General features: G+C 47.0%; 1 protein-coding gene across 2 annotated transcripts in view; it reads right to left on the bottom strand.

Moving 5' to 3' along the window:
- The window catches only part of LOC146863752 (uncharacterized), a 151,106-nt gene that overhangs the window by 12,732 nt on the left and 112,666 nt on the right, over window positions 1-25,708 (bottom strand). For both annotated transcript variants that reach the window (XM_085640677.1, XM_085640676.1), the window contains one exon: window positions 20,051-20,136. In XM_085640677.1, coding sequence (XP_085496803.1) covers window positions 20,051-20,096 — 46 coding nt within the window. In that variant the 5' untranslated portion in view covers window positions 20,097-20,136. The remainder of the gene's footprint in view (window positions 1-20,050; window positions 20,137-25,708) is intronic.

Raw genomic sequence — 25,708 nt, 5'->3', positions numbered from 1 at the left:
CAGACAAAGCCTGAAAAAGTAGCAGCAGAGGCGGCTCTGCTACCGGCGGCGGTTCTGTGCCATATGCAACAGTTCTGAGGGAGGTCAGCCTGACTGACTGCCTTATGTCACCCTGCACAATCCTCCATTAAGGGCTGTGAACCCGCAAAGCAACTTCAGAGATACGGTGACGGTGGCGGCGCAAGGCGGCACATGAAGGTGAAAGCAGTAGCGGTTAGAGTTACGGAGGCGAGCAGTGGAAGGTGGGTGCAGCTTGCATGTTGGTGTAAAGCAGCCCTCTCTCCTGATCCTTGCCTCAGGCTGCCCTCGGGCTGCCCCGCCTCATCCTGGAGGGCTTCTGCCTTCCGATGACTCTGTGCTCCCTCCCCTGCCCCCTGTTGCCAGCTAGCCTCACGCCTCCCCGTGCCCTTAAGCATTTGTGGGGGGGCGGCAGTATAAAAGAGACGGGTGGGTGGTGTACTAGGGTGGCTGAGTGGAGCAGCAAAATCTAGAGCCCACGCCCAAGAGCAGGGCCAGTTAGAGGAAAAGCAGTAGACGGCACTCCAATGGAGAAGCGTCGCGCAGGCAGCGCGCAGCAGTCCAAGCAGGGGACTCATAAAACCATCAAAATACATTTGTACTGGACACGACTAGGGGAAGTGATCACCCCCGCATGTTACCAGTATCAACGCACCCCTAGCTCAGATTGCACCTCATCAGTCCAGGCCAGACTAGATCAGGCAGAACGGCCCGTTTAGACAGATACATCACTAAATTGTGCAATTCAGCAAGATGGGACCCTTGAAAGAAGGATCGCCTACCTACGACCCCTGAGGAAATGTTCAGCCTGCAATCGCCGATAAAAATGATTACAAGGAGTAAAATTCTGCAAGTGAGTCCTGACAAAACCCTCCAAGCCGCCCCACAAAGGGAATTTATGCACTTAAAAAAAAATGGCAACCCCAGCACCACCCAGGGCACTGTTTAGGGCTGGCAAAAGGATGAATCCCAGGATGTACCACTTTCCAGTTCTAACACAAGCATTTTACAGGAAACTAGTATCACAAGTGCGAGCAGAAAGCCAACCGGCTGCCCACACCCCCCAAAAGAGGCCTACTTTTAAGTCAGGCAAGGTGAAGTGAGCCGGAAATGGATGGCTCTCCTCCTATTTCTTGGTCGCATATGGGCAACATTGTATCCTCATCCAAAGAAAAGGCGCCTGCCCTCTCAATTGACAGGAAATATGAGGCAGAATTGTCAAAATTGGAACATGCTCTAGTGACAGTGGCTTAAATTCACCGTCCCAAAAGCCTTGATCAAGATGCCCAGAATATCATGAACACCAAGCCTCTTCTATCAGTCACAAGCTTGTCTCATCTTCAGATGACCTGATTCCAGATTCTCCAGTGGTAGGAGACCTCACTGCTTCCTTCCTCCAAAAACTGGGCCAAAAAATTAAAAACACTCTTGAGCTAACCACAAAACCGATGGAGTTATTAGAGATTCCATGGGACTCTAAAGTGGACCGCTATATTTCAAATGACAGTGATAATGAAGACCTGCAAAAAATATCCACAAACGAGACAAACAGCTCCATAAACAGAGCATTACTATCGCAATCATCAAAGATGGAGGTCCAAATAGACCTCCGGCAATCGATAGCAGCCCGCCTAGTTAATTTAAGCACCAGGGTGGAAGATTTGGAGAAGAGCATAGTTTAGAATCTTGTTACCAACCCTGTCTCATTCACAAGTAGGCTTCTCTACCTGAGGTCCTAGCTGACATAGTAGAGATAGTCAGAGGAAGTAGGGACATATTGACTTCCAGTACAACAGACGGCCGGGTGACCTCAAACATTCACCATCTGGCTTTGAGCAAGAAAGAGGCATTCCCTCCAGGCCCGAAGTTAACAGACAAAGCCAAACACATTCAGGTACAAAGGCCGGGGAGCCTGGCAAAAGGGCCCAATGCATCTCAAGGCATACATAGGGCCAACAGCAGGGAAAGCGAGGCTCCAACAACCAATACTCAAGAACTCGCCCAAAGTACAACGGATGGGCCAGATCCTCCCCTATCAAGGAGAGCAAAAGAAATCTGAGGAAACAACTGGAAAAAAAAGAGACAACCACAGCTATGGAAGACAGATCGCTTCCCCCCCACAAAGTAATGTTGAAAATAGACAGCTCTATCCAATATTTATAGCCAAAATTGGGGACATGATGGATGCTAAATCTGTCCCGACTGATGGAGACCACAAAGAGCAGATAATCTCACCAAGCCATACCATTGGGAAGGGCCCTAAGACTGCTGCCAGACCAAATCCTTCCCCAGGGCATGAATTCGCTGTTGGAACATGTACTGCACCGGTAGACATTATCACCCTGGCAACAACAGCTATTACACTACCACACCTGGATGGGACAACAAATTTCAGCCAAGTATCAAGAAGCAGACAAGAGCAGTGAGCACACAAGGATGGAAAATCAGGAACCAAGTAGGAAATACCTTGAAAAATGCAGCAAGTACAAGCCCAAAGTTAAGCTCTGAAGTTCATGCACTAAGAATAGGAGATGTGGTTTCACCCACAGACTCCCGAACAAATGTCCATGAGGTGGTTCTTACCCCGAGATATCACATCACGGGGCAGCATGACATCCTATATCAGAGTATCATCCTCTGACTTTTCAAACAGCTAGCCACCCTGGATCAAATATAAATGGAAGATTTGAAATGGGTTGGATTTATGAGTCTTCAGGGGTATATCCATGGCATTTCCACAGTTGTGGGTCTGAAACAAAAGACATTTCAACAAGCAGTATTACATGAATCACATCAACTCGCTGAGTGGGACATAGATGTCCAGCTTTTGCCACATCAAAATATCTGCAGGTCCTAGCAGTAAATAGCCGTATCAACGACCCCTGGTCCGTCTTATGCGGGACCATCACCCACAGCAGCAGTTGGATGGGCTCAAAGGCCCCCAAGGGCATCAGGATCTCATGTTGAATCAATCGGACCATACATGCAAGCCTTGTTGCTCCGGATAAAATAGGGACATTAAGAAGCCAGCAGCACTATTCCTAACAGTTGTGGCAAGGGGAGTAAACCCGTTCCAGCAGAAATGAACTATAATCTCATGGAACATCACAGAGATCAGCAAAATCACAAAAAAAGAAAATGCAAAGCAGTTCCTAGAAAAGGGAGATATATTATGATTCTAAGAGACTTGGGCCCTGTCCAGCACTCCATTTGCAGGGTATTACAAACACCATGTACCAGCAACAAAAAGGAAACTCTTTAGTTGAACGACTTTATGGATGCACTGACACGGACACTAGACTATCTCCTAAACAAATATAAATCCCATCAGGTAATCTTTGCAGGGGCTTCAACCTGAGGGATCTAGATAAAGCAAACTTCCCTCCCCGGTACAAGTGCTGGACAGAACTCCTCTACAATGCCTCAAAAATCACAAGCTATGCACAACATACACTAAAGGAAGCATTTTCGACATCCTGGCATCCACAACTAACCTTTCATAACATCTCGAGAATCGACTATATCATAGTCAGTGAAGCAATCGCAGCCAGATTGAAAGTGATCACAGGCCCTTGAGAGCTGTGATCCGGCTAGAAGTACCAACAGCCACCATCTTTCAATCAACAGAAGAGTCGAGAGGGAAAGAAAAGAGAAAGTCCTCCAGTGGATAAAATGGTCTGTAAATATAGGCGAAAAGATGCAAGTTTGGTTGGATCTGAAGCAGGAAGGTACCGTACCAACGCATCTATCACCTATCAAGGATTGGGAGACTATTGTAGAGGACCTCCGATTGAAGCTGGGAAACCCTCAGCATCAACATCCAAGTATCAAAGCGCCATTAATTGCACAAGGCAAATGCCAAACGAAAGACATACTCAAAGGTAAACCGGCCCTCCGTAAGGCCTTAAAAGCATAGAAAAGAGGGGGTATACCAATGGAGGGACCGTCGGTTACAGCACTAAGGTCAGCTTCAAGAATGTAACCGTGCGAACACAAAAAGGAACATACAGAAAGAGAATGGCCTAATGTGTTCTCTCTGTTGAAGAAAAAGAACTCTTCCTGGCTGTGGAGGCACATCAACCAGTTGAGCAGTCGAAGGGCATCAAGAGAAAACGGAGTGGTGGAGAATGACTCGCTAAACCACGTGGCGCAACCATATTCGTACGCTCCTTAAAATAAAGGTAGCTCTGAAGCAATAAGCTAGAAAAATAGGCAGAGACGGCCAAATGAAATAAAGTTCAAAGAATCGAATGCCCCTCCTGATAATGGCCTTATAGATCAGAGCACCTGGGAAGAGGAACATTGAAGGTCGTCAGGTCTGATAAATTCCAACATGGTTATCACGACCTTCAAGAACATGAGGAACGATGGAGCACCTGGGTCAAAAGGGTTACCTGCACCTGTATTTAAAATGGTGCCAGATTTCTAGGCAGCAATCCTAACCCCGCTCTTTAACCACATCCTTTCAACAGCTAGGACACCAGACTCTTGTAGGGGCTCTTTACTTGTCCCCATCTTTAAAAGAGGCAACCATTTGAAGCTATCAAACTACAGGCTTATTGCCCTTCTCGATCTTGAAGCGAAGGGCTATGCTCATTTCCTCTTGAAGGATCTGGAGTCTTGGGCGCAAGAAAAAAGGCATTATCCCCCTCTGTCAGTCAAGTTTTGGGTCTCAGTCGATGACCTCTGATAACATCCTTGCATTAGCTCATCTATCAACCTAGGTGGTGAAGAAGAAAAGTCCTCCATTGTTTTGCTGTTCCATCAATTACAGCACAGCATTCGACAAAGTTGATTGCAGAAGGCTATGGTGGAAATAAGACAACTGGGGAATTCCACCTAAACTCCTGAACGCAATAAGATCCTTATATGAGGATAGTTGGGTGCGGGTCAAAACAAGTGCCCATACAGTGAACCCCACAATTGCCACACACAATGAGCTCAAACAGGGCTGTGTGTTCGTACCCATCCTCTTCAATTTGTACACCGCAGACCTGGGGGCTTCTCTGCAAAGCACCAATCTAGTAGTACCTTGGCACGGGAAGTATGAGGCTGTCTGTGCTACAATATGCAGATGATACAGCAATAATGGATCACACCAAAGTGTGCCTACAGAGAGCCCTACATGCATTGGATTGCTTTAATAAGGGTAACTTCCTGACATTTAACCAGGGGAAGATCAATGTAATCAATGTTTGGGAGATACCACCTTAAAAGGAAAGCACAATGGCTCCTGGGTGATTTACAAATTCGCACTGTATCTTTCTACTACTATCTTGGGGTCTGGCTCTCAGAACAGGCCAAAGCGAATATTCATTTGAAACCTCAGACCTCGAAGGCCAACAATGTCATGCACTTGCTGGATCAATACTGACTGTTCTAAAAGAAAAACTGCTTCCTGCTATCATTTACGGCCACTTGGCCTTCCCTGGGTCACTGGATGTCGTTTTACCTTTAGCCCAAGCCAAAGCATACAAATCAGTGCTCCTTATCCTGAGGACAGCCAGGAAATCCAGAATACAACACTCCCGACCCTCTCAGGGATCGCAGTGACAGGACATCCTCCTTCACTCACACACTTGTACTCATCCACAATAAGAAATGACAGAGTCATGAAGGAAGAATGAAATGTTTATTTAAACTATTGTGCTTTAGAATGCAGTATACGTTCCACAATGAGAAAACAGCTGCCTAGTAAAAGAAAATCTGCGTAGTCAGTAACACGTATATTATGAAAAGCCCTGCTATATTATAAAAAAGATGAGCCTAACCCCTGTCAACCTTCTACAGAACCAAAATTATTATACAGCAAAGATCTCTGGGATAAGTAGAAGTCTCCGTACCTTAGCATACACAGATGGCCTTTTTTACATCTCAGAAACAGCTTTGAACTTATCTCAGAAAAAATCTCTCTCTCTCTGAGTATTTCATTATTGTTCATACCTATATGACAAGGTGTATATGCTCCTAAACAACAGCTGCATTTCTGCGTTGTGTCTAGGTGTTAGTGCCTGACCAGACCACAACAACAAAGGACATTGGTGTTTGACCTTGTCAGTTGTGTTCAAGCTAAGTTCCAGGAAAGAACAGAATGCACAAACAACAGGTTCTGTGTGAAAATACAATATGGCACAAAGTCAAAAGTATTTGTATAGTAACGTGTGCAAAACTAATATGGCCTGTGTTGCACACAGTTAGGCTAGAAGGGAAAACTACAATTTCCATGCAAGGAACACATGATATCCTCCCCCTTGGTTAGAAAAGTAGCAATTAAAGGGATAATTTTAAGATAGGCAAACTAAAAGCTGTCATTATCAATTAATTATTGTACAGAGTTGGAAAAAGACAATTTGAAAATAAAAAAATATGCAAACACTGCATGACAGAGGAATTAAGTATGTAATCAGCAATGGTAGAAGCAAAGGACTCCGTAATGGGTTCAACTCCATGTAGATGGACAGCTACACGACCCTGTTCAGTAGTTGCAGAGAGCAGACATGATCCTCAGCTCCAACAGATGCAGACACTGTCATTGGTGCACAGGAACCCCCGTTGGCTATTTGCTCCAGCTTCAGATTTTGTAGAGTTCACAAACCCAAGGAACAGTCCTGATAATAGGCCACAAAGGGACTCACCAGCAGGTCAGGCCAGCGGGCACCTGTAGAGCCAGGCATATGTCCAGTGTACATTGAAAGGGACACCTTATGCAGTGAAATATAGGATGCATGCATGTGAATTAAGCAGAGTGGAAGGATAAGCACCAATTCACATCCAATGCCTGCAGTGGAATAATGCCAAAGAGCTGAAGCATTTGCTTACGGCAGTGCTGGTGTGATGGTGTGTCCGGGGCGGCCGCAGAAGTAACATCCATTGTGGAATAGCAGCAACGGGATGAGAATGCCGCAAATAAGGAACGTTTTACAGAAAACAAATAATGGATGGAACGCTGACAATGTAAACATTCTCCCCCAGTCACAAGATCTGGGTTAAATCCATTGTTCTTTTGCCCACTACGCCACCCCAGTTTGGACCCAGCCATATGCAAATCAGTTTTGACCCTGTGCCCCATGGGAACAGTCCAGACCGAACTGCTAGGCCAGGTCCTCCCTGGACCGGAAAGAAGCATCCTGGGACTGGTTTCAGGGTATGTCACCCTTCTTCAGCCAGGTTAGCTTGAATCCAGTAGCACAGTGAGCAAGGGACCCACGTCTGGGCATACCCATCCCACTTAGGGCGAAAAGTGTTACAGCAAACAAATGATGGACGGAATGCTGACAACGCAAACATTCTCCCCCAGTCAAAAGATCTGGATTAAATCCATTCTTCTTTTGCCCACTATGCCACCCCAGTTTGGACCCAGCCATATGAAAATCAGTCTTGACCCTGCGCCCCATGGGAACAGTCAGGACCCAACTGCCAAGCCAGGTCCTCCCTGGACCTGAAACAAGCATCCTGGGACCGGTTTCAGGGTATGTCACCCTTCTTCAGCCAGGCTAGCTCAAATTCAGTGGCACAGTGAGCATTGACCCACGTCTGAGCATACCCATACCACTTAGGGCGAAACGTGTTACAGCAAACAAATGATGGACGCCCTAAGTGCGTCAGGTATGCCAAGACATGGGTCCCGGGCTCACTGAGCAACTGGAATCAAGCTATCCTGGCTGATGAGGGGTGAAACTCCGAAACCGGTCCTAGGATGCTTGTTTACGGTCCAGGGAGGACCTGGCTTGGCAGGTCGGGCTGGACTGTTCCCACAAGGCACAGGGTCAAGACTGATGTGTATATGGCCAGGTCTAAACTGGGGTGGTAAAGTGAGCAAAAGAATGATGTATTTTACCCAGATCTCTTGACTGGGGTGAATGTTTTGATTCGTTCTGCATTCCGTCCATCAATTGTTTGTCTTTTGCAAATAAGGAACAGCAATAATGGCAAGCCACCAAATAATGGAATGGAAAAATAGTATATTAAAGTGGGAATTGATCCCAAAAATTGTCTAAAAATAAGTCACCTGGCAAGAGCCTAAAAGTTTAAAACAAAAATGAGCTACACACGCAGTATAAGAGGCATTATATATTTGATGTAACATTCCTCTAAATTCAGGGGTAAATTTGTATTGAACAAAGACTGTATTTCAAGAGTAGTTCTATCCACTTGCAACTTGAAGGTCTCCCAGGCAGACGTGAGAGCCTTCTCTTTTTGAAACAAATAATACTTGTGTCTGCTTAGCTTGCTAAATATGCCATTTAAAGTTGGAATGAAAGGCCACAGTGAGCTATCCACAATTCCGTGTGGAGGGGGAAACAAGACATTGTTGCAGCAAGTGACTAACTGGGAAATGGATGTAATGTCCCCTACGTGTTGCAGTCGTCTAAAGGGAAATTCAGATCATTAGGCGAACACAGTGTAAAGTTGATCAATTTTCTGGGCAATCCAAAAGGAATTGTCCACATGCTTTGTTGGGCATTTGCCTAAAATTGAATGTACAATGACCAGACTAATAACAAGTCACACAGCTAGTTGTGTCTAGCAGGTACACCAGCTCTAGCAGGACCAGCCAGGAAGGCACAGGAAACAAATTGTATTAAGCCCAATATAAAATCCCTACTATTTGGTTATACAACTCATGTGTTTCTGCTAAATTTAATGCAGCTAAATTTGGGTAGGGCATAAAACCTGCAAGAGTAGGCCAGGTGGCCCCGTAAATACTTTTTTTTTTTTGATGGTGCAATATTGTTTATTTAGTGCCCAACACCACCACGACGCGTTCCAGCCCACGTGGGGCCTTGATCACATGACACGGATGAGGAAGTGTTTTTTTTTTGTTTTTTTAATTTTCATAAACCTTTATTTACTTATAGGAATTGTACAGGACAAACCGTCTACTATCCACGTAGCAGTGGGAGGGCTCTGCCTGTCAGTTGGGCAGTCAAGTTATCTCATACACGGCCATTTAGCCGACATCCCGAAGGACCGGCGGCGTCTCAATAAAATAGCATATACAAAAGCCCAATCATGATCGTAGCTTCGACTGGAGATTGCACTAGTCCCCAGTCTATGTCTCCGCCTACGGTTATGAATTCGAAGCATAAAAGTATCCTCTGGAGCCTGCACTCCTGGCTTAGTCCTGTAGGTTCTAATCTTATCACTAACCCCAACCACCCGCCCCACCCACCGTACGCTGACTGTCTCCTCCCGTCTCCCATCCTAATGTACAAGTGGCCGCAGTCCTATTGTCTAGGCATGACCATCGGCAGCACCCTCCCGCATTCAGTCTGCATACAAACTTGCGTTACTCATTCACCCTCTGAATTACCCCTATTTGAGCGTCCCAGTCAGATCTGATAAACACCCGTCCACACTCGCTATGTGCGGGCATCCGTCCCAACTGACGCTCCAGAGTCCTGATCTTGTCCCGTGCCACCCTCGGCCAAAGTGTGCGCATTGGGTTCCTCGCTTTGTGCCTCCCCCTGGCCAGCTGTCTCAGTGACCCTGGAAGTCAAATACGTACTGTACAACCCCAAGAAGTTCTTGGGGCGACTTTTCGGCGGTAGCAATTCGCTGTACGTCTCCGCCTGTGTGCTGCAGTACAGCATATCGCTGGCCCATTGTTTCCTAGTGGGAAGTGGCCCTCTCATCCAACACATCGCCACAACTCGTCTAGCTATTAACAGCGCTATATCCGTCAGGCGCCGCAGTGCCAGTGGGAGCGGCCTGGAATACCCCAGCAGCGCCAACGATGGGTCAGGTAGTATCTCTGTTGCCAAAATCTGGCTCAGTTCCTGGAACACCTCCGCCCAAAACTTAGCAATTCCCGGGCAGTACCAGGCCATATGCATGAAGTCCGCCACGAGGAAGTGACAACGCTCACACTCCGCTGTTTGGCGGAGCCCGTACCTATGCAATCTCTCCGGGGTATAATAGACCCGTTGCAAGTACTTAAAGTGCACCAATCTGTGCCGGCCATTTAGCGACACCTTCTTGGTGCTGGCGCAACAGTATTTCCACATCTCGTCAGAAATATCCATTTGAAGGTCGATCTGCCAGTCTCGCCTCGCTGTGGTGCACTGGCGCTCCGTGCGCTGGTCCCCCATTTTGTTAACCAATTTGGACGGCGTCGCCGTTTTAATGACATAGGTAAGCTTTGGGATTTCCGGGGGTTCTGCCATGCCCGGCCCTAACGGGACTGACAGAGCGCTACGGACCCTATGAAATTGAAAACGCTGTAGAAGCGTGGGAGCAGGTCGTGCCGAGCCGATCTGCTCCCATGTCTTGGCCACCCCATCAAGAAACAAATCCTCCATCCTAGCAATGCCAAAATCGCCTAACTCCTGCAGCACTCCTTTCTCTCGCAGAGTGGGGAGCCAAACCACCCACTCCACCAGCATCAGCGGGGAATACAGTAGTGCACAGTCTTGCTCTCTCATTAACGCCTGCCAAGCATGATTCGTGGCTTTGAGAGAGTCCAATCTTCCTACGCGGCGATCAACCGGCTGGAAGACAGTCGCCGGCAAGGGGAGCGGGTCTGCAAATAGTCGCTCTAGGAGGACATGTGGGACATCAGGGTTGGCATGGATCCACGTGTGCAGGTGAGCCGCCTGCGCTACCCTGTAATATCTTTCCAGGTCCGGGGCTCCCAACCCCCCCAGCTTGTATGGCAGCGTTAACACCTTCCACCGAACTCTAGGCTGTTTACCACCCCAGGCCTGCTTAACTAGGGTTTGGGTTAACTGCTTGAAAAAGGTCTTGGACAGCACTATAGGGATGTTATTGAATAGGAACAGGAATCTTGGCAAAACCACCATTTTCATGATGGCTATTCTGCCCAGCAAAGACAGGGGAAGCCGATTCCACACCTATACGTCCTCTACTAGGTTGGCGTATGCCACTCCGTAGTTTTCCCTGAGGAGAACCTCCGGATCCTTGTGGAGCCGAATCCCCAAATACCGGACCGAATCTGTCGTCAACTGCAGGGGATATTCCATCTGGAACGGTAAAGTAACCGGTGTCAGCGGGAACGCTAACGACTTGCTCCAGTTAACCTTAAGGCCGGACAGGGCCCCAAACTTGACCACCTCCCTCAGTATAGACGAGAGATTCACCTCCGGGTCCCGGACGTATAGCAGCGTGTCATCTGCATATGTTGAGATACCGATCTTATAGGTGGGAAAGTTAATACCCTCGAATCTGTGGTATTCCCTTATCGCGCACGCCAAGGGCTCCGCCACTAAAGCATATAGGAGGGGGGAAAGGGGACAGGCCTGCCTGGTTCCCCTGCCAATGTCGAAAGCCTCCGTAACCCGATCACCTATTCTCAGCCTGGCAGTGGGTCGGTAATACAATGCTCCGAGCATCTGCAAAAAGGGCTCTCCCAGTCCGAATTTCCGCAATACCCGCACCATAAAGGGCCACTCCACAGAGTCAAACGCCTTTTCCATGTCCAGAAAAAGGGCTAAGGCTTTGCTCTCTGGGCGCACATGCTGCATGGTTCCCAATACTGTTCGAATATTATATGTTAGATTTCTTGCCGGGATAAATCCCGCCTGCTCCGGAGCTACGAGCTCCGGCACCAGCAGCGCCAAGCGCGTAGCCAAAACCTTGGCGCACAGCTTGGCATCAACGTTAATCAGGGAGAGCGGTCTATAGGATCCGCACAGGTTAGGGGGTTTCGCAGGTTTCAAGATTGTGACGAGCAGAGCCTCTCTCATAGTAGCTGGCATGCTACCTTCCTGGCATATATCGTCAAATAGCGTAATCAGATGCGGGAGGAGCTTATCCTTGAAGGCCTTGTAAAAGGCCACCGTCAGCCCATCAGCCCCATGGGGCACTACCTGATCTCGTTCCCTCCAGTGCCTCCAGTATCTCATCCCCCTGCACTGGCAGCATCAGAAACTCCCTCTGAGAGTTGGACAAAAAGGGCATTTTGATATAACTGTGGTAGTCCTCTATTTCCTCTTCCATCTGAGAGGACTTAGATGTATAAAGCCCAGCATAGTAATCTCTGAATTCGTCTATAATCTCTTCCTCTCCAGTAATCACTGTGCCTGTGGAGGTGACAAGCTCGTCAATGACCAGGGGCCTCCTGCTATTACGTAGTATCCTCGCCAGTAAGGAGCCCGGGCGTTCACCCTCCCCATATGTTCGGGCCGTAGAATACTTGCCCATATGCTGCACTTCCCTATCCGCCTCACTATTGTATTCAGAGACCAACGCTCGAATCCGAGCTTCAACGTCGGAGTCCGCGGACATCCGATGTTGCTCTTCTAACTGCGCCAGTTGCGTCTCCATAGTCTTCAGCCTCTGCCATATGGGCTTGAGAACACTGGAGTGCTTGGCCATAGCCATGCCACGAATATATGCTTTGAACGAGTCCCACATTGTTTGGAAACTCTGCACAGAACCCACATTTTTATCGAAGAAGGTATCTATGTCCTCCGCCAATTCGCCCCTAAACACTTCGTCCAACAGTGAGTAGGGTGGCTGCCGCCATGTGAACGGCGGGATTCTTTTGGCCGAAGTATCCAATATCAGAAGAAGAGGGGAGTAGTCCGACAGTGTACGCGGTAAGACCACGCACCCCTTAATCACCGTTAGCAGCGACTGTGATGCTAGCCAATAGTCAATTCTAGTGTGCACGTCATGGAACGCAGAGTAGTGCATATATCCCCCTTTCCCAGGATGTCCATGTCTCCAGGCATCCACCAAATCAAGTCTAGTCAGTTCCGCTTGCATGCGTAGGGCAGCAGCCGCCGGGCGACGCAGCGGCCCCGAAGAGCGGTCCATGGTCGGGTTAAATGTGAAATTAAAGTCGCCCCCCCACACCATTCTAGCGTGTATGTATTGCCTACAATGTGCGGCCAGAGCGGCGTAGAACTCAGGGTTATCATAATTAGGGCCATAAACATTAATGACCACTAGGTCATGACCTTTCCCGACACATCTAGCAATTAAACAGCGCCCTTCCGAGTCTGCTTCCAGTACTGTCAGTGTCAGGTTGGATCGTGGGTTTACCCATGTGACCACCCCTCTGGAGTGCGTAGTGAAGCCTGCCGCTGCACTATTACCCGCTAATCCCCTCGCAGAAAGCATTTTACTCGTGAGGGGGAGGTGTGTTTCTTGTATAAGCGCCAGATCAATGTGGTGCCTGCGGAAATAATTCAGCACTTTTCTCAGTTTACGGAAATCATTCAACCCCCTGACATTCCATGTCAATGCTCTCAGGGTCATAGTGCCGCCGTCACCATTCGTAACGCTAGGGTCTGACATCACTGCCATGACGTGCCATATAAACAGCAAAGATGCACCCCGTGCTAAGTGCCACCCACTTGTAGACACCAGGCAACCTAGTCCAGACATACATAGACAGGTCAGAAGACATGCCTCTCAGCGTACCATGGGTACCCCCGACCCCCAGCCCAAAACATCCCCCTGTGGTCACTTCCCCCCACCCACAGCCGACCGCCCCCAACCTGGCCAGACAGGACCCCGACCCTTCCCCCCACCCCTCACAACAACAAACACCTTGAACATTCCCCAAACCGGCCCCCATAGGGACCATGCAAGTCAACAGCGCTAGGGCAGAGGTTACCTGGCAAAAACAATCACAACCTGTCCACAACCCATTGTATTGCCGTGCCCCCGCATCCTTGCCCCCGTATAGTCATACTGCACGAGCTGCTCTCCTTTCTCCACCATTAGATCAAGGGGCGTCCCCCACCACCCCTATAGGGATCCAAGCCTTATGCCTAGAAGAACATTCCTGATGGCCCTGAGGGGCCCGTGCAACGAACCCGCCCATCCTCTCTTAGTCCCAGTCGCAGGCCAACTAAGAAAATGTCTGTAACAGACCCAGGGAGGGCCCCCCCGGCCCTAGAGGGCTCAGAGCAATCAAGTTAGCAGCAGGCAATAGTCAATACATCTTCCCCACGAGATGCATGCGACTAGGACCACAGATTCTATTCATGCTCAAAGTATCAGAAAGGTCTCACCAAATATCAACTGCGTAGTCCTCATGTGCGGCCATACCATCCGCGGTTGTCCATTCAGCTCCAGGCGCTCCGGTCACCGCCAGAGCAGCGAACACCCCCCCCCCAACAAGGAGACCCAGACGGCGTGGCCGTTTGCTAAGTCGAGCCACCAACAGCAAACTAGTCCTGCTCCTCCAAACGTGAGGCCTCTGCAAGAGTGTCATTTTGCCCCCGTGGACTGTTCCGCTGTTCCTTAGACCACTCCTTCAAAGATCTCTGCAGCTCCCTTGGGTCAGTGAAGAAATGCGAATGGCCCTGCCTGTTGATCCGAAGTTTCGCCGGGTATAGCATCGCATAATCCAGTCCGAGGTTGCGAAGTTGTTTTTTGTACGGTGCAAAATGCCTCCGTTCTTCTTGCACTTTCGCCGTGAAGTCAGGGTAAATGGAAATGTCCATTCCCTCGAATTGCAGCTTCCCTTTTTCTCTAGCCACCCGCAGGGCTGCTTCCCTGTCCCTGTAATTCAGCAGCTTAGCTATTATTGGTCTCGGTGGCGCTCCTGGCTTTGGGCGGGGCCCCAGAGAACGGTGGGCTCTTTCGACTACGAACATGGGAGAGAACACATCCACCCCCAGTAGGGCATGCAAAAGTTTTTCCACAAAGAGTTCCATCCTCCCGGTGCGCGTTGACTCCGCCACATCAGTTATGCGAATGTTCGATCTCCTCGAGCGGGCCTCCAAGTCCTCCGACTTGTCCTGGATGACCTGGAGCAATCTGCTGAATTGTTTGCGATCTGCATCCCACTCCGTTTGCGCTTCCTCCACGTGTGTGACCCTCCTCTCAGCCATGTCCAGTCGCTCTGCATTCTTGTGAGTGCGTCCAGCTTGGCATCGTTTGCAGTCAGACTGCCCTGCAGGCCCTTTTCCATCGCCGCCAACATTTCTCTGATGTCTGCACACATAGAGCTCTCTGAGGCCGCACCACCGGTGGACGTTTCCGGCACTGCAACGTTAGATCCCTTCGCCTTGCGTGGATCAAAGGATATTTTAGGCTGTGCCTTGTCGCCCTTACCCATGGTGATGCTATGGGTCTGCGCTTCCACGAGTCCAGAGTCTCTATGTGCCCACTGCAGCCTGTGGCCCCGTCGTCGTAGGAGACTGGACAGTATTCCGTGCAGCCTCGGGGTCAAGATCGGCCCCAACCAGTGGTAGGCTGAGCCGCGCACCCGCACCAACCTCGGCACACACCCAAGGGCCAGGTCCGAGAGCCACTCTTCCCGACTGGTGGCTCCTCAAGTTGGCCCTGCACCTCAAAGTGGCAACCCCCGAATGGCTAGGAGGGGGGCACCAACACCGAGGATGCCCGCAGGTCTCGCCTCCACGCAGTTCCGGGGTCACCCCACCGCAGCTCCCCACAGGCCCGGACCCGGCGCCGTCTCCTCTGGCCTCCAAGGATCTCTCTTCAGGCTGTTGGAGAAGGGGGGCGCGCCAAATGTAGCTCCACAGAGGCGCCAGGAGCTTCACCTCCACCGTAGGCACCCTGGGGACACTCCCCTCCACATGCCAGTGCTCCGAGAAAAGGCCCGATTCAGCGGCGTCCACTCCGCAAGGCCCCCCCGCATGGGCAGGCAGCCACCGGCCAGGGCTCCCGGGTCGGCCAGAGCCCAAGCCATCAACAGCGGCAGCCCCGCGGACCGGCTCCGCCGAGTGCTAATGTCCCCACGTTGCGAGCGCTCGCCTTCCGCTATGGAGTCGCCCGAGTTTGCACCTTCCTCCAGGGATGTCCGTGCCCCGGCCCCGCCGCACGCTGTGTCACGCACACCGGGGAGCGTCTCAGGGCAGGTCGGGGATGTCGGCCCGGTCCGCCGAGTGCGCCACCGCTCGCCGCATGTGCTCCGTACGGCTCCGCCGCCGGCCGAAGGGGTCCACACACCGCTCCACCTGGTGTAGAAAGGATTCCCCCGTCCAATCCGCTATGCGGCTCTTCAGTACAGGATCATTGAAAGGATTATGCGAGGGCTAAGGTGGAGAGCGCAGCGCTCACACGTCCGCCATCGTTGCCAGCAAGCTCCGCCCCGGCCCCATAAATACTTAAGGGGCCCGTATGAACAATGCCAGGAACATGGGGAAGGAAGCCATTAAACAAAGTCTGGTGTTCCTAGATCGTAAGAGGAACTTCAAGAAGTGCATACAGTCAACAAGGAAATATATTATCATTATTGTCAACAGCGGGAGATTTGACCCAGCAATAAAAAACTTCAAAGTGGTATGAAGCGTCCGCCTCAATCATAAACACCGCAGGAGCCCCCTCATTAGGGACTTCATGCTGGAGTAAGTTTTGAGTAACCGCTGGGTGGCTATAAGCCGCAATTGCAATGGGCACAATCAATAATCAAAGGATTAAAAAAGGCAGCACAAAAGGGTCTGTAAACCTGTTAATTTTCAAGCTTGAAAAACCAATGGAACTAGGCATTCCCAAAAAACTGTGGTGGATAAATCCACTAAGCCACAGACTTTTCTGCAAAACTGTGCAAAGGTATTGTGGAAAAGTACAAGCGCTAAACAGGATCCCTGATAAATGTACCTGACCAAACATTGGTGGCACACTGTTGCAGGGATTTTGCTCAGGATCAGAACTATGCTTGATACCATAGAACATTATTAGATAGGGACTGAGCCACCATAAATCCTAAATACCATGAGCCTGAATCCGACTAGCTATAGTGTCTAACTTGACCTCCTACTCATATGCAGAGACACAAGTACTTGAAACCCCAGAACACAACACTCCGAACCCTTCTAGGGATCATGATTACAGGACACCCACTTTCACTCACCCATAACAGATTTACAAAGGAAGTTTGAAACTTTTATTTAAACTATTATGCTCAAGAATCCAGTATATGTGCCCCAATAAAAAAACAACTCCCTAGCAAAAATACCTTCAGTATAGTCGGTAAACTGTACATTAGGAAACGCCCTGTCATATTATAAGGCAGATTAGCCTAACCCCCTCCCCTTCTACAGAAGCAAACTGATTATACAGCAAAGATCTCTAGGATTAGCAGCAAACCTCTTACTTTAGCATACAAAGACAGACTTTCTACATCCCAGATACAGCAGCGATCTTGTCTCAGAAAAAAGCTCTCTCTCTGTGAGTGTTACATTACTGTGCAGACATATATGACAAAGCATACATGCTCCTAAGCAACAGCTCCATTGCTGTGTTGGGTCTAGGTAATAGTGCTGACCAGAACACAATAACAAGTGACATTGTTATTTGACCTTGTGAGCTGTGTTCCAACTAAATCCCAGAAAAGAACAGAGCGTGAAAACAACAGCAGGTTCTGTGTGAAAATATAATGTGGCACAAAGTCAAATGCGTTTATATAGTAACGTGTGCAAAGCTAATGCATCCTATGTCATGCACAGTTAGGGTAACATAGGGAAAAATAAAATGTGCCATGCACTGAACACATGACTGAACATTCATATTATCGTCCATTTGTGGGCATTTTAGCAGGCACATCCCCATTCTGGGTAAGTGTAGAGGTCAAGTGCAAGACTTAGTGAACATAAAAGGTGGACAATGGGGCAGAAGAATTCCCAAAGCTGGTGGGGCTGAAGGGAGCAGGAGAAGGAAAGAATCGAGGAAGTGTTATTCAAGTGTTAAAATTGTGAACAGTGTTTGTGAATAGTTCTGTTTGGGAATCTTTGAAAAATGTATCATTTTATTTTGAACGTCAATATAACGCCCGCCACATTGTCGAAAACAACCAAGTGCTTTACATGGACTATTCTAGAGCATAGAAAGAGGCAAAATGCCTGTTGATCAATGTAGAGTACAGTGATATTAAAACTTAAGGGTGTGCCCTCTGGGGGGGATGTCAAGTCATTTCAAGGGGGGCACCAGTCTAGGTCCCCCCAGTGACGTGCAAACGCCCTAGAATGCACTCACTCACCTTTCCTTTTGTGTTTTTAACCTATTCTAGTCATTGTGCCTTTTTTCCCTATTTCTAGAGGAAGTTGACTTGTTCTGTAAAGGGCTCAGTCTCAAATTAAAGAAGAGCCCCCTCTCCTTGCAGGAACAGCAATGGAAATTCGATAATGGAGCAAGGGTGAAGAGGGAGGCCAAGCATAATTCTGACAAAGCACTTTACAATTTACTTCTTAACAGTCTAGACTTTAAAAATGAGAATGTAGATGAATTGGAAAACAAAGAGTAATAGAGGTGCAAATGAAGGAATTGCAAATGTATAGATTGATCATCAACATGTACCCAGGCTAGACGACGAGTGGGATGTCACCTGAATTATAGCAGCTCCAGTGAATGCTAACAGTGGACAGGGTATCCAGTTTATTTAAAGGGGTGTCACATCGGCCTCATGCACCTGGGAAACAGCCATTACATTGCATGCGTTACAACGCATGTGATTTCAATGCGGTTGTTACAACGACTGCGTTGTTACATCGCAGCACATTACAATGCAACTCATTGCATCGACTTGCTGTAGGGGGTGCACTAATAGAAGGAATAGTATAAATTACTTTTCCAACACCTTCCAGACTGTTGCGCATACTGGAGTTGCAATAGTAAATTATACTATTCCTAAGTCCAGCGCTCCCCCTACAGCAAGTCAATGTAACGACTTGCGTTAAAATAATACTGCGATGTAACAACGCGGTCGTTGTAATGACTGTGTTGTAATCGCATGCGTTGTAAACGGATGCATCGTAATGTGTCCTATTCCATGTACCTTTTTGTTGTGAGTGGACTATATCATAAGAACTCTTTCTTCACCTCCTTGAACGCACTGTTAGCATGTTGTTGTTCAGAGTGCTGTGAATGGGTGTTCCAGATTGTCTGGAAAGGGCTTGAGTTACTATCCTTCCTGAGTAAGAAGGAGACTTGATCACCACCAAACTCAAAAGAGGGAGGAGAGGAGGATAGTCAAGAGAAAAAAAAATGAAATTGGAAAATATGCATTTGTGCATCAGTCTGGATTCTTCCAGTGTGTAACTCTGTAAAATTTTAATCGGGGGAAATGCCAGCTCAGGCAATATGTTACATGAATTACACATTAATATACCAGGAAATGTTTGTTTGTGTCAACTCTCCAGGTGTACTACTTGTTCAAGCTAAGGAGTACATCTCTAAATATATAGGGGCTCATTTATGAGCTCTAGATGCGGTGCAGCAAGTCACCTTGCTGCAACAGTGAAACAGCAGGAATGCCCCCTATTTAAGGCAATATGGTGCAATCTTGTCTGTTCCATTGCTCCCTTTTACCATACTAGGGCTACTGCAGGCAACCTAGCACCATGCTGCAGGGTGACAGTGTTGAATGCAGGAAGAGCCACCTTCCAGTGAAAAAACAATCCTGGGAGACAGATTCCTCTTTCTATGTGTGCTGCAGAATTCAGCACACATAGAAAGAGGTAGAAATTAGGAGAAATAGAGATTTGGGTGCATCCCAGGTTTACAAGTTCTTGTAAATATGAGGATGTGTCAAAATCATGGGAGTTGTATGAAAATACCCACGGAAAGGCCAAATAATTCCTTTCTATGGCATAATAACATAACACACAAATTTATGCTGTGGTGCATTACCCCAGATTTGTGAAGCCACTCAAAGCCATCCAAAGTGGCTTTGAGTGGTTCCAAAAATTTGATTGAGAGTTTTGCGTAAAACATGTACCACATTGCATGGTGCAAACATGACACAACCCTCTCATAAATAAGCCCCATCGTTTTTGTAAATGTAACCAGTGTATTTACCACTGACAATTTCTCAGCTCTCTATATTTAACCAAATTCTTTTAATTTTTTAAATATATAATTTTACACTAAACAAATGTGGGGATGCAATTTATGGTGGCTACAAAAGATTACAGATAGGTAGAATGAGTGGGCTTTGCAATGGTCCATGATGCATAGGGTTGGACTGTTGGACAGTTCTTCTCGCTTGTCCATCTAACACGATTAACTACCGGGTATTTAATCCCTCTGGAGAACATACATAGTGTACTTATGCACATGTTTGTGATATCTGACATGTGAATTCACTAACCTGTGATCACAGTAAGAAGAAAGGAAAAGAGTTGTGTGGAACCCATGCCTTTGCTTTGTTTCACTCAGGTGGAGGAATCCCAGCTCCTGAAAAACATTCAGAAAATTATTTTTGTCAATGAGTTCAAAGATTCAAGCACTTGCATCTTAGGGGGAAGTTATATATTTACATACTTCATATTTCTATAAATATGTTGGTGATTGATGTATGAAGAGAGTCTAGCCGGGAAGACTGAACCACTCCTCAAGGTCAGTGGGGGGAAACAGCCATCACATCACATGCAATTACAATGTGGTTGTTACAACAACTGTATTGTTAAATCTTAGTACCATTACAGCGCAAGTCGTGACAACGACTTGCTATAGGAGGCGTTCTAAACTAAGGAACAGTATTTACTATTCCAACATCTTCCCTACTGTTGCACACACTGGAGTTGGAATAGTAAACTATACTATTCCTAGGTCGAGCGTGCCCCCTACAGCAAGTCGGTGTAAGGACTCGCGTTGTAATGGTACTGCGATCGTTAGAACAACCGCGTTGTAATTGCATGCGTTGTTAACGTATGTGATGTAAACAGCTATATCCCTCAGTGGGCCACGAGGAATTGCTTTGAGTCTTCTTCAGAGGAGCAGCAGAAAAGGAAAAATACATTGAATATTTTCATTTTTTAGGCCAACTGGAGGGCTTTGAAATTAAATGAAGATTATGCTACAGCGCAGAAACATACTAGAGGGAAAGGAATTCATGAAAGTGCACCACTGATCCCAGCATACAACACTAAGTTGAACTCACCTGTGAGGTGCACTGAGGGCTAAATAAACAAATGACATGCAGAGGAGAGTGCCTTTCCACCTATCCTGTGCAGTATCAAGGATCAAGGAGCTGCTGCCCTGAAACTCTTAATATATATAAAACAGGGCGGACACTTGTCTGTTTTTTACTATGATGGTTAGATAAATTACTATCATGAAGTAACCCCCTTTGTTTGGAGCAACTTATTCATCTTTGAAGATTTTTGTGAGGTCCGTACCTGTGTGTTGAAACATCAGTTAAAGTTAGGGCCTAGTTACTATAGGAAAATGGCAACATTCAATTCACAGTAACTTTGGCGCCGATTGATGAATCTTCGTGAAATGTTTAAAAGTAATTATTTGTTGAGATCAGCTCCTATGTTGAAAGTTTGGGGGTGATTCGTCAAGGGGGTGCCGAGAAAAAAGGGGGGTCCCAAATCGTGTTTTTCTATGTTAATTTCCATAGGAAATTTTAGACAAGGCTACAGGTTGAACAGGTGAACGGAATTACCCCAAATTTAGCAGGGAGAAGGGTCTTGCTCTAGAAAGCACGCTTTTGGTAATTTGTTGTAAATCCGTTCAGTAGTTTTTGAGAAATATCGAAATTTACAGATATCGATATTTGGGAATTCTGCCATCTGATTGGCTGAGGCGTTACGAACACAAGCTTGCTGCTGATTGGCTGCGTGCGCTGCGAGTGTTTGCAACTAGGAAGTGTTGGCTGCCATTTTGTGATTCCGTTGAAGCGAGTAAGGGGGAAAAAGGGAGAAAAATGTGGGAAGGAGGATGGTAGGAGCACTGTAACCTTTGTGGGGTGTTTAGGGTGTACTATAGAGGGGGTGCGAAGTGAACCTACTGGTGTGAAAGTTCTAGGCTATGAAAATTAAGTGAGGTATTGGCTAGTATGTGATGTTTCTAAGGTGAGCTTGTGCGCGACTCGAGGATTAAAGCACTGTGCGCCTTATGCTGTGAAGTCATGTGCCCTGGCCGCTACAGTACAATTGTGGAAGTAGTGTCAGTATGTGTTTATACCTACTAGGATGAACTACTGAACTATAGTGGGGTGAAAGTCCGGGGTATGGAAAATATGTGAGGTATTGTCTAGAGTCTCATGGAAGGAGGAAGTGTTGGCCGCCATTTTGTTATTCCGTTGAAGCGAGTAAGGGGAAAAAAGGGTGAAAAAAGTGGGAAATAGGAGGGTAGGAGCACTGTAACCTCTGTGGGGTGTTTAGGGTATGCCATAGTGGGTGGGTGAAAAGTGAACTAATCATACCTACCGGTGTGAAAGTGCTAGGCTATGAAAATTAAGTGATGTATTGCCTAGAGTGTGATGCTGCTAAGGTGAGGTGGTGCGGGACTCGGGGATTAGAGCGTGAGTCTAAACTATGTGTCTTATGCTGTGAAGTTATGTGCCGTGGCCGCTGCAGTACAGCTGTGGAAGTAGTGTCAGCATGTGTTTATAACTACTAGGACAAACTACTGACCCGTACTGGTCTGAAAGTTCTGGGGTACTGAAAATATGTGTGCAGAGTCTCATGCTGCTAAGCTGAGCTGCTGCCGGACTCGGGGATGAAAGCTTGAGCCCAAACTGTGTGTCATATGCCGTGAAGTCATGTGCTCTGGCTGCTGTGCCACATCTGTGCAAGTAATGTCAGCATGTAGTTATAGCTACTTGGAGGAACTTTTCTTTCGAACATTGTAACTTGTGTATGGTGCTTAGGGGGTGATATATAGGGAGTGTGAAGGTAAATTCGAGTGTATGAAATGAATTTGGAATTAGGAGAGTGGAAAGCACTGACTCCTATGGGTCTGATGGCGCTGGGGCGTAAGGTGAGGTGCTGCTGGAGTTGGGAATAAAGCTGATGAACCACTGACCCCTATTGTGAACCCTTAACGTGCACGTGCCATTGAATGTTCGATAAAATGTTGCAAAAGTATATTGTCAGGTTAAAAAATAAAGATCAACTTTTAACCTGCAGGTGTCGTAGGAGGTTCCAGAAAGTGTGGTGATAAAATAGGTTGAACTTGTGACCTGTATGTGGCGCAGAATAATAAGCAGCTTTTCGGAAGGAAATTTCAAAATTAACCAATGGAGGTAAGTTTTGGAATGTCGTTGAAGGAATGAAGTATTCTGATTTGTTCTTTACATGTATTTATGTGTGGAGCGACAGAGAAATTGTGCCATTCCTGGTTTCATTCTTGATGAAGACGGAGCTTTACATGTACTATGTGAGAAAGACAGAATTGTATGTGTGTGTCATTTGAAATCTGGATAACAACTACAAAGGTGAGTTAGAAGTGAACAAGGTGTGTTATGTGTTTTATAGTATTGTTAAAGTATTTGAGGTGATGTTTTTAATTTTGAAAGTATTTTTTATTTCAAAGTAATATAGTGTTAGTAAAGTGTGGTGTTTGATATTGGTTATTAAATTTGCATAACATTTGAGCTGTTGTTATATAAGTATTTTATATATGTTTAGGAATTTTTCACAGAGAAGAAGTGTAGTTAGTCATCTTTATAGGACTGTATTGTTTTGAAAATGAGGTACAGCGTTAATTTGAGTTTGTAATATATTTGGGGAGATAAAGAAAATATCGCATGTTTGCAACTGACACTTTTTGTGGAAATAGTGGGGCGGGGTGGTGGTGGTAGGAGACGTATGTGTTATTAAGTTAAAAGCGATAAAGCGAAATGCAGAAATGTTATGTGGGCAGGTTGTGGTCTTATTTTGACACTGAGAGGTAGGTTTGAATGTAAGTCAGGGTAGGTTGTTGTACAGTAGGGCCGTGTACTGTGTTTGGAGATTACTTGGAGAGGAGATGGAGATGGGAAAAGTAATACGTTCCTTTTATATCTATGCATAGTTTGAATCATGTGATCCTAAGTTGAGATAAATATGAATATGGTTTCTGGTTTGCATTTGGGTATAGTGAATAGTTTTTGTAGTTTCTGACTAGTGAATAATAAAAAGGTAGATATACTCAAATATATGGTAGTAAACGTATTAATTATTGTCTGTTCTTCTGGAATAGAAGTAGTTGGGGAGTGCTTCTTTAGAAGAGATGTTTTATACATGTGTGAGAGATAAAAAAATGTGAATGTGCGGTATATTTTCTGTATGACTTTGTTGACATTAGAGTACTACATGTGATTATAATGGATACTATTTGTCAGGCTGTGTCGCTGTGGCGGATATATGTAGGTGTTGAAGTGGTTTGTGTTTTACTGATGGTGAGCTTCACTATTCTTTTGAGACACTCGTCAATTTATTCATTCCTTTTAATATCTTTAATATAGATAGAGTAAAGGGACTGTATATCAAAAGTTTGGAAATTAGAACTTTGTTTACTCTCCCCATGCCCTGCTATACACTCCACAAACGGGTCGATTCCGGCCGCAAATCGTACCGACCGACACGGACCCGGACCAGACACCGACCGACATGTACCAGCGCCGTATGACCCATGCAGTACGATGCAGCGCGTGTGAATTACAACCGACAAGTACGGAATACAAGCCGTACGACCGAGCCGTAGGGAAAATAGTGATCCGGATGGAAAACCGACGCGAGTTTCACCGACCGACACGAACCCGAAATGAACCCAACCGACACGTACCCGCGATGTCCGATCCGCGCAGTACGATGCAATGCGTGTAAAACCAGACTGACTCGCACGGAGACCAAGCCGCATGACCGACACGCACAGAAAACCAGGCCCACAAGTAATAGAGATCTCCGCGACCGACACGTATGAAACACAGAAGATAGTCAGCGTGAACGAGGAGGAGAAGCCCGCACGAGCCAACCTCAGCGTTCGTCAGAAGGACGTCTCCTTCATGCCTACAAAACCGAAAAGGAAAAAAGACAAATAAAGAACCAGCCAAGTAATGACAAAAACAATAAATATCAAATAAAAAAACCTGGGACAAAGACACACCCACAACTCCAACTATATAAAGGACTACACTCACTACCATGATCCCTTGCAAATAGGATACACAGCCAGCACCAAACACCATCACACAGCAACCACAGACATACTCACAACTCACCCATCACACAACTCACAATCCATCAGCACCTTATCCAAAAGCACACACACATACAGCTAGAAAAACCAACACTAACCCACCCTCACTGGCACCCTCACACACACATCACTCACCACCACCACCACCCATCACCATGCCCCCAAAGAAGAATCCAAAGTTCACAGATAGTGAGTTAGAAGGGCTGGTAGATGAGATCATCAGAGTAGAGCCATATTTGTTTGGTACATTGGTCCAAAGCCCCCCATGTCACAGAAAATCAAGATGTGGGCGAGGATTGTGGACAAGGTGAACACACAAGCACCAGCAAGGCGCACAAAGGACGATATCCAGAACTGGTGGTATGACGTGAGCAGGAGGGTCAAGAAACTCATTGAAAAAGATCACATCCTGAGTCAGTGCACCGGCGGTGGCCCTCCTGCCAAACCAGTCTACTTCAGGACCTGGGAGGAGAAGGTGCGGGACATCCTACCACCAGAGAGTGTCCATGGTCTAACAGACATACCAAAGCCTGGTGAGTACACAAACAACATACCCAATATTGTGTGGCAAGGGGACAGTGAAACCATGCACCACAAGCAAAGCCACAGTAACCAATAGATAATCATCCCAAGATGTGTATGCCAGTCAGACAAACACAATACCTGCCATCTCATAGTGACTTGGAACTGTGTCATGACATGAACCAACCTACAAACAAATAGAGCAAGGCAGCCGGCACAAAGCAAAATAAACACTGCCAGACTGTTTGCCACCAAAAACACACTACCTCACAGTGCAGCTGACTGACAGGAAGGAATAGTGGGGATGGAGGTG

The sequence above is a fragment of the Triturus cristatus genome, chromosome 2_1, assembly GCF_964204655.1.
Source record: "Triturus cristatus chromosome 2_1, aTriCri1.1, whole genome shotgun sequence".
In the NCBI taxonomy this organism is placed as follows: domain Eukaryota; kingdom Metazoa; phylum Chordata; class Amphibia; order Caudata; family Salamandridae; genus Triturus; species Triturus cristatus.
Note: the sequence above shows the minus strand (reverse complement) of the source record. Positions and strands in the feature narration are given on the sequence as shown.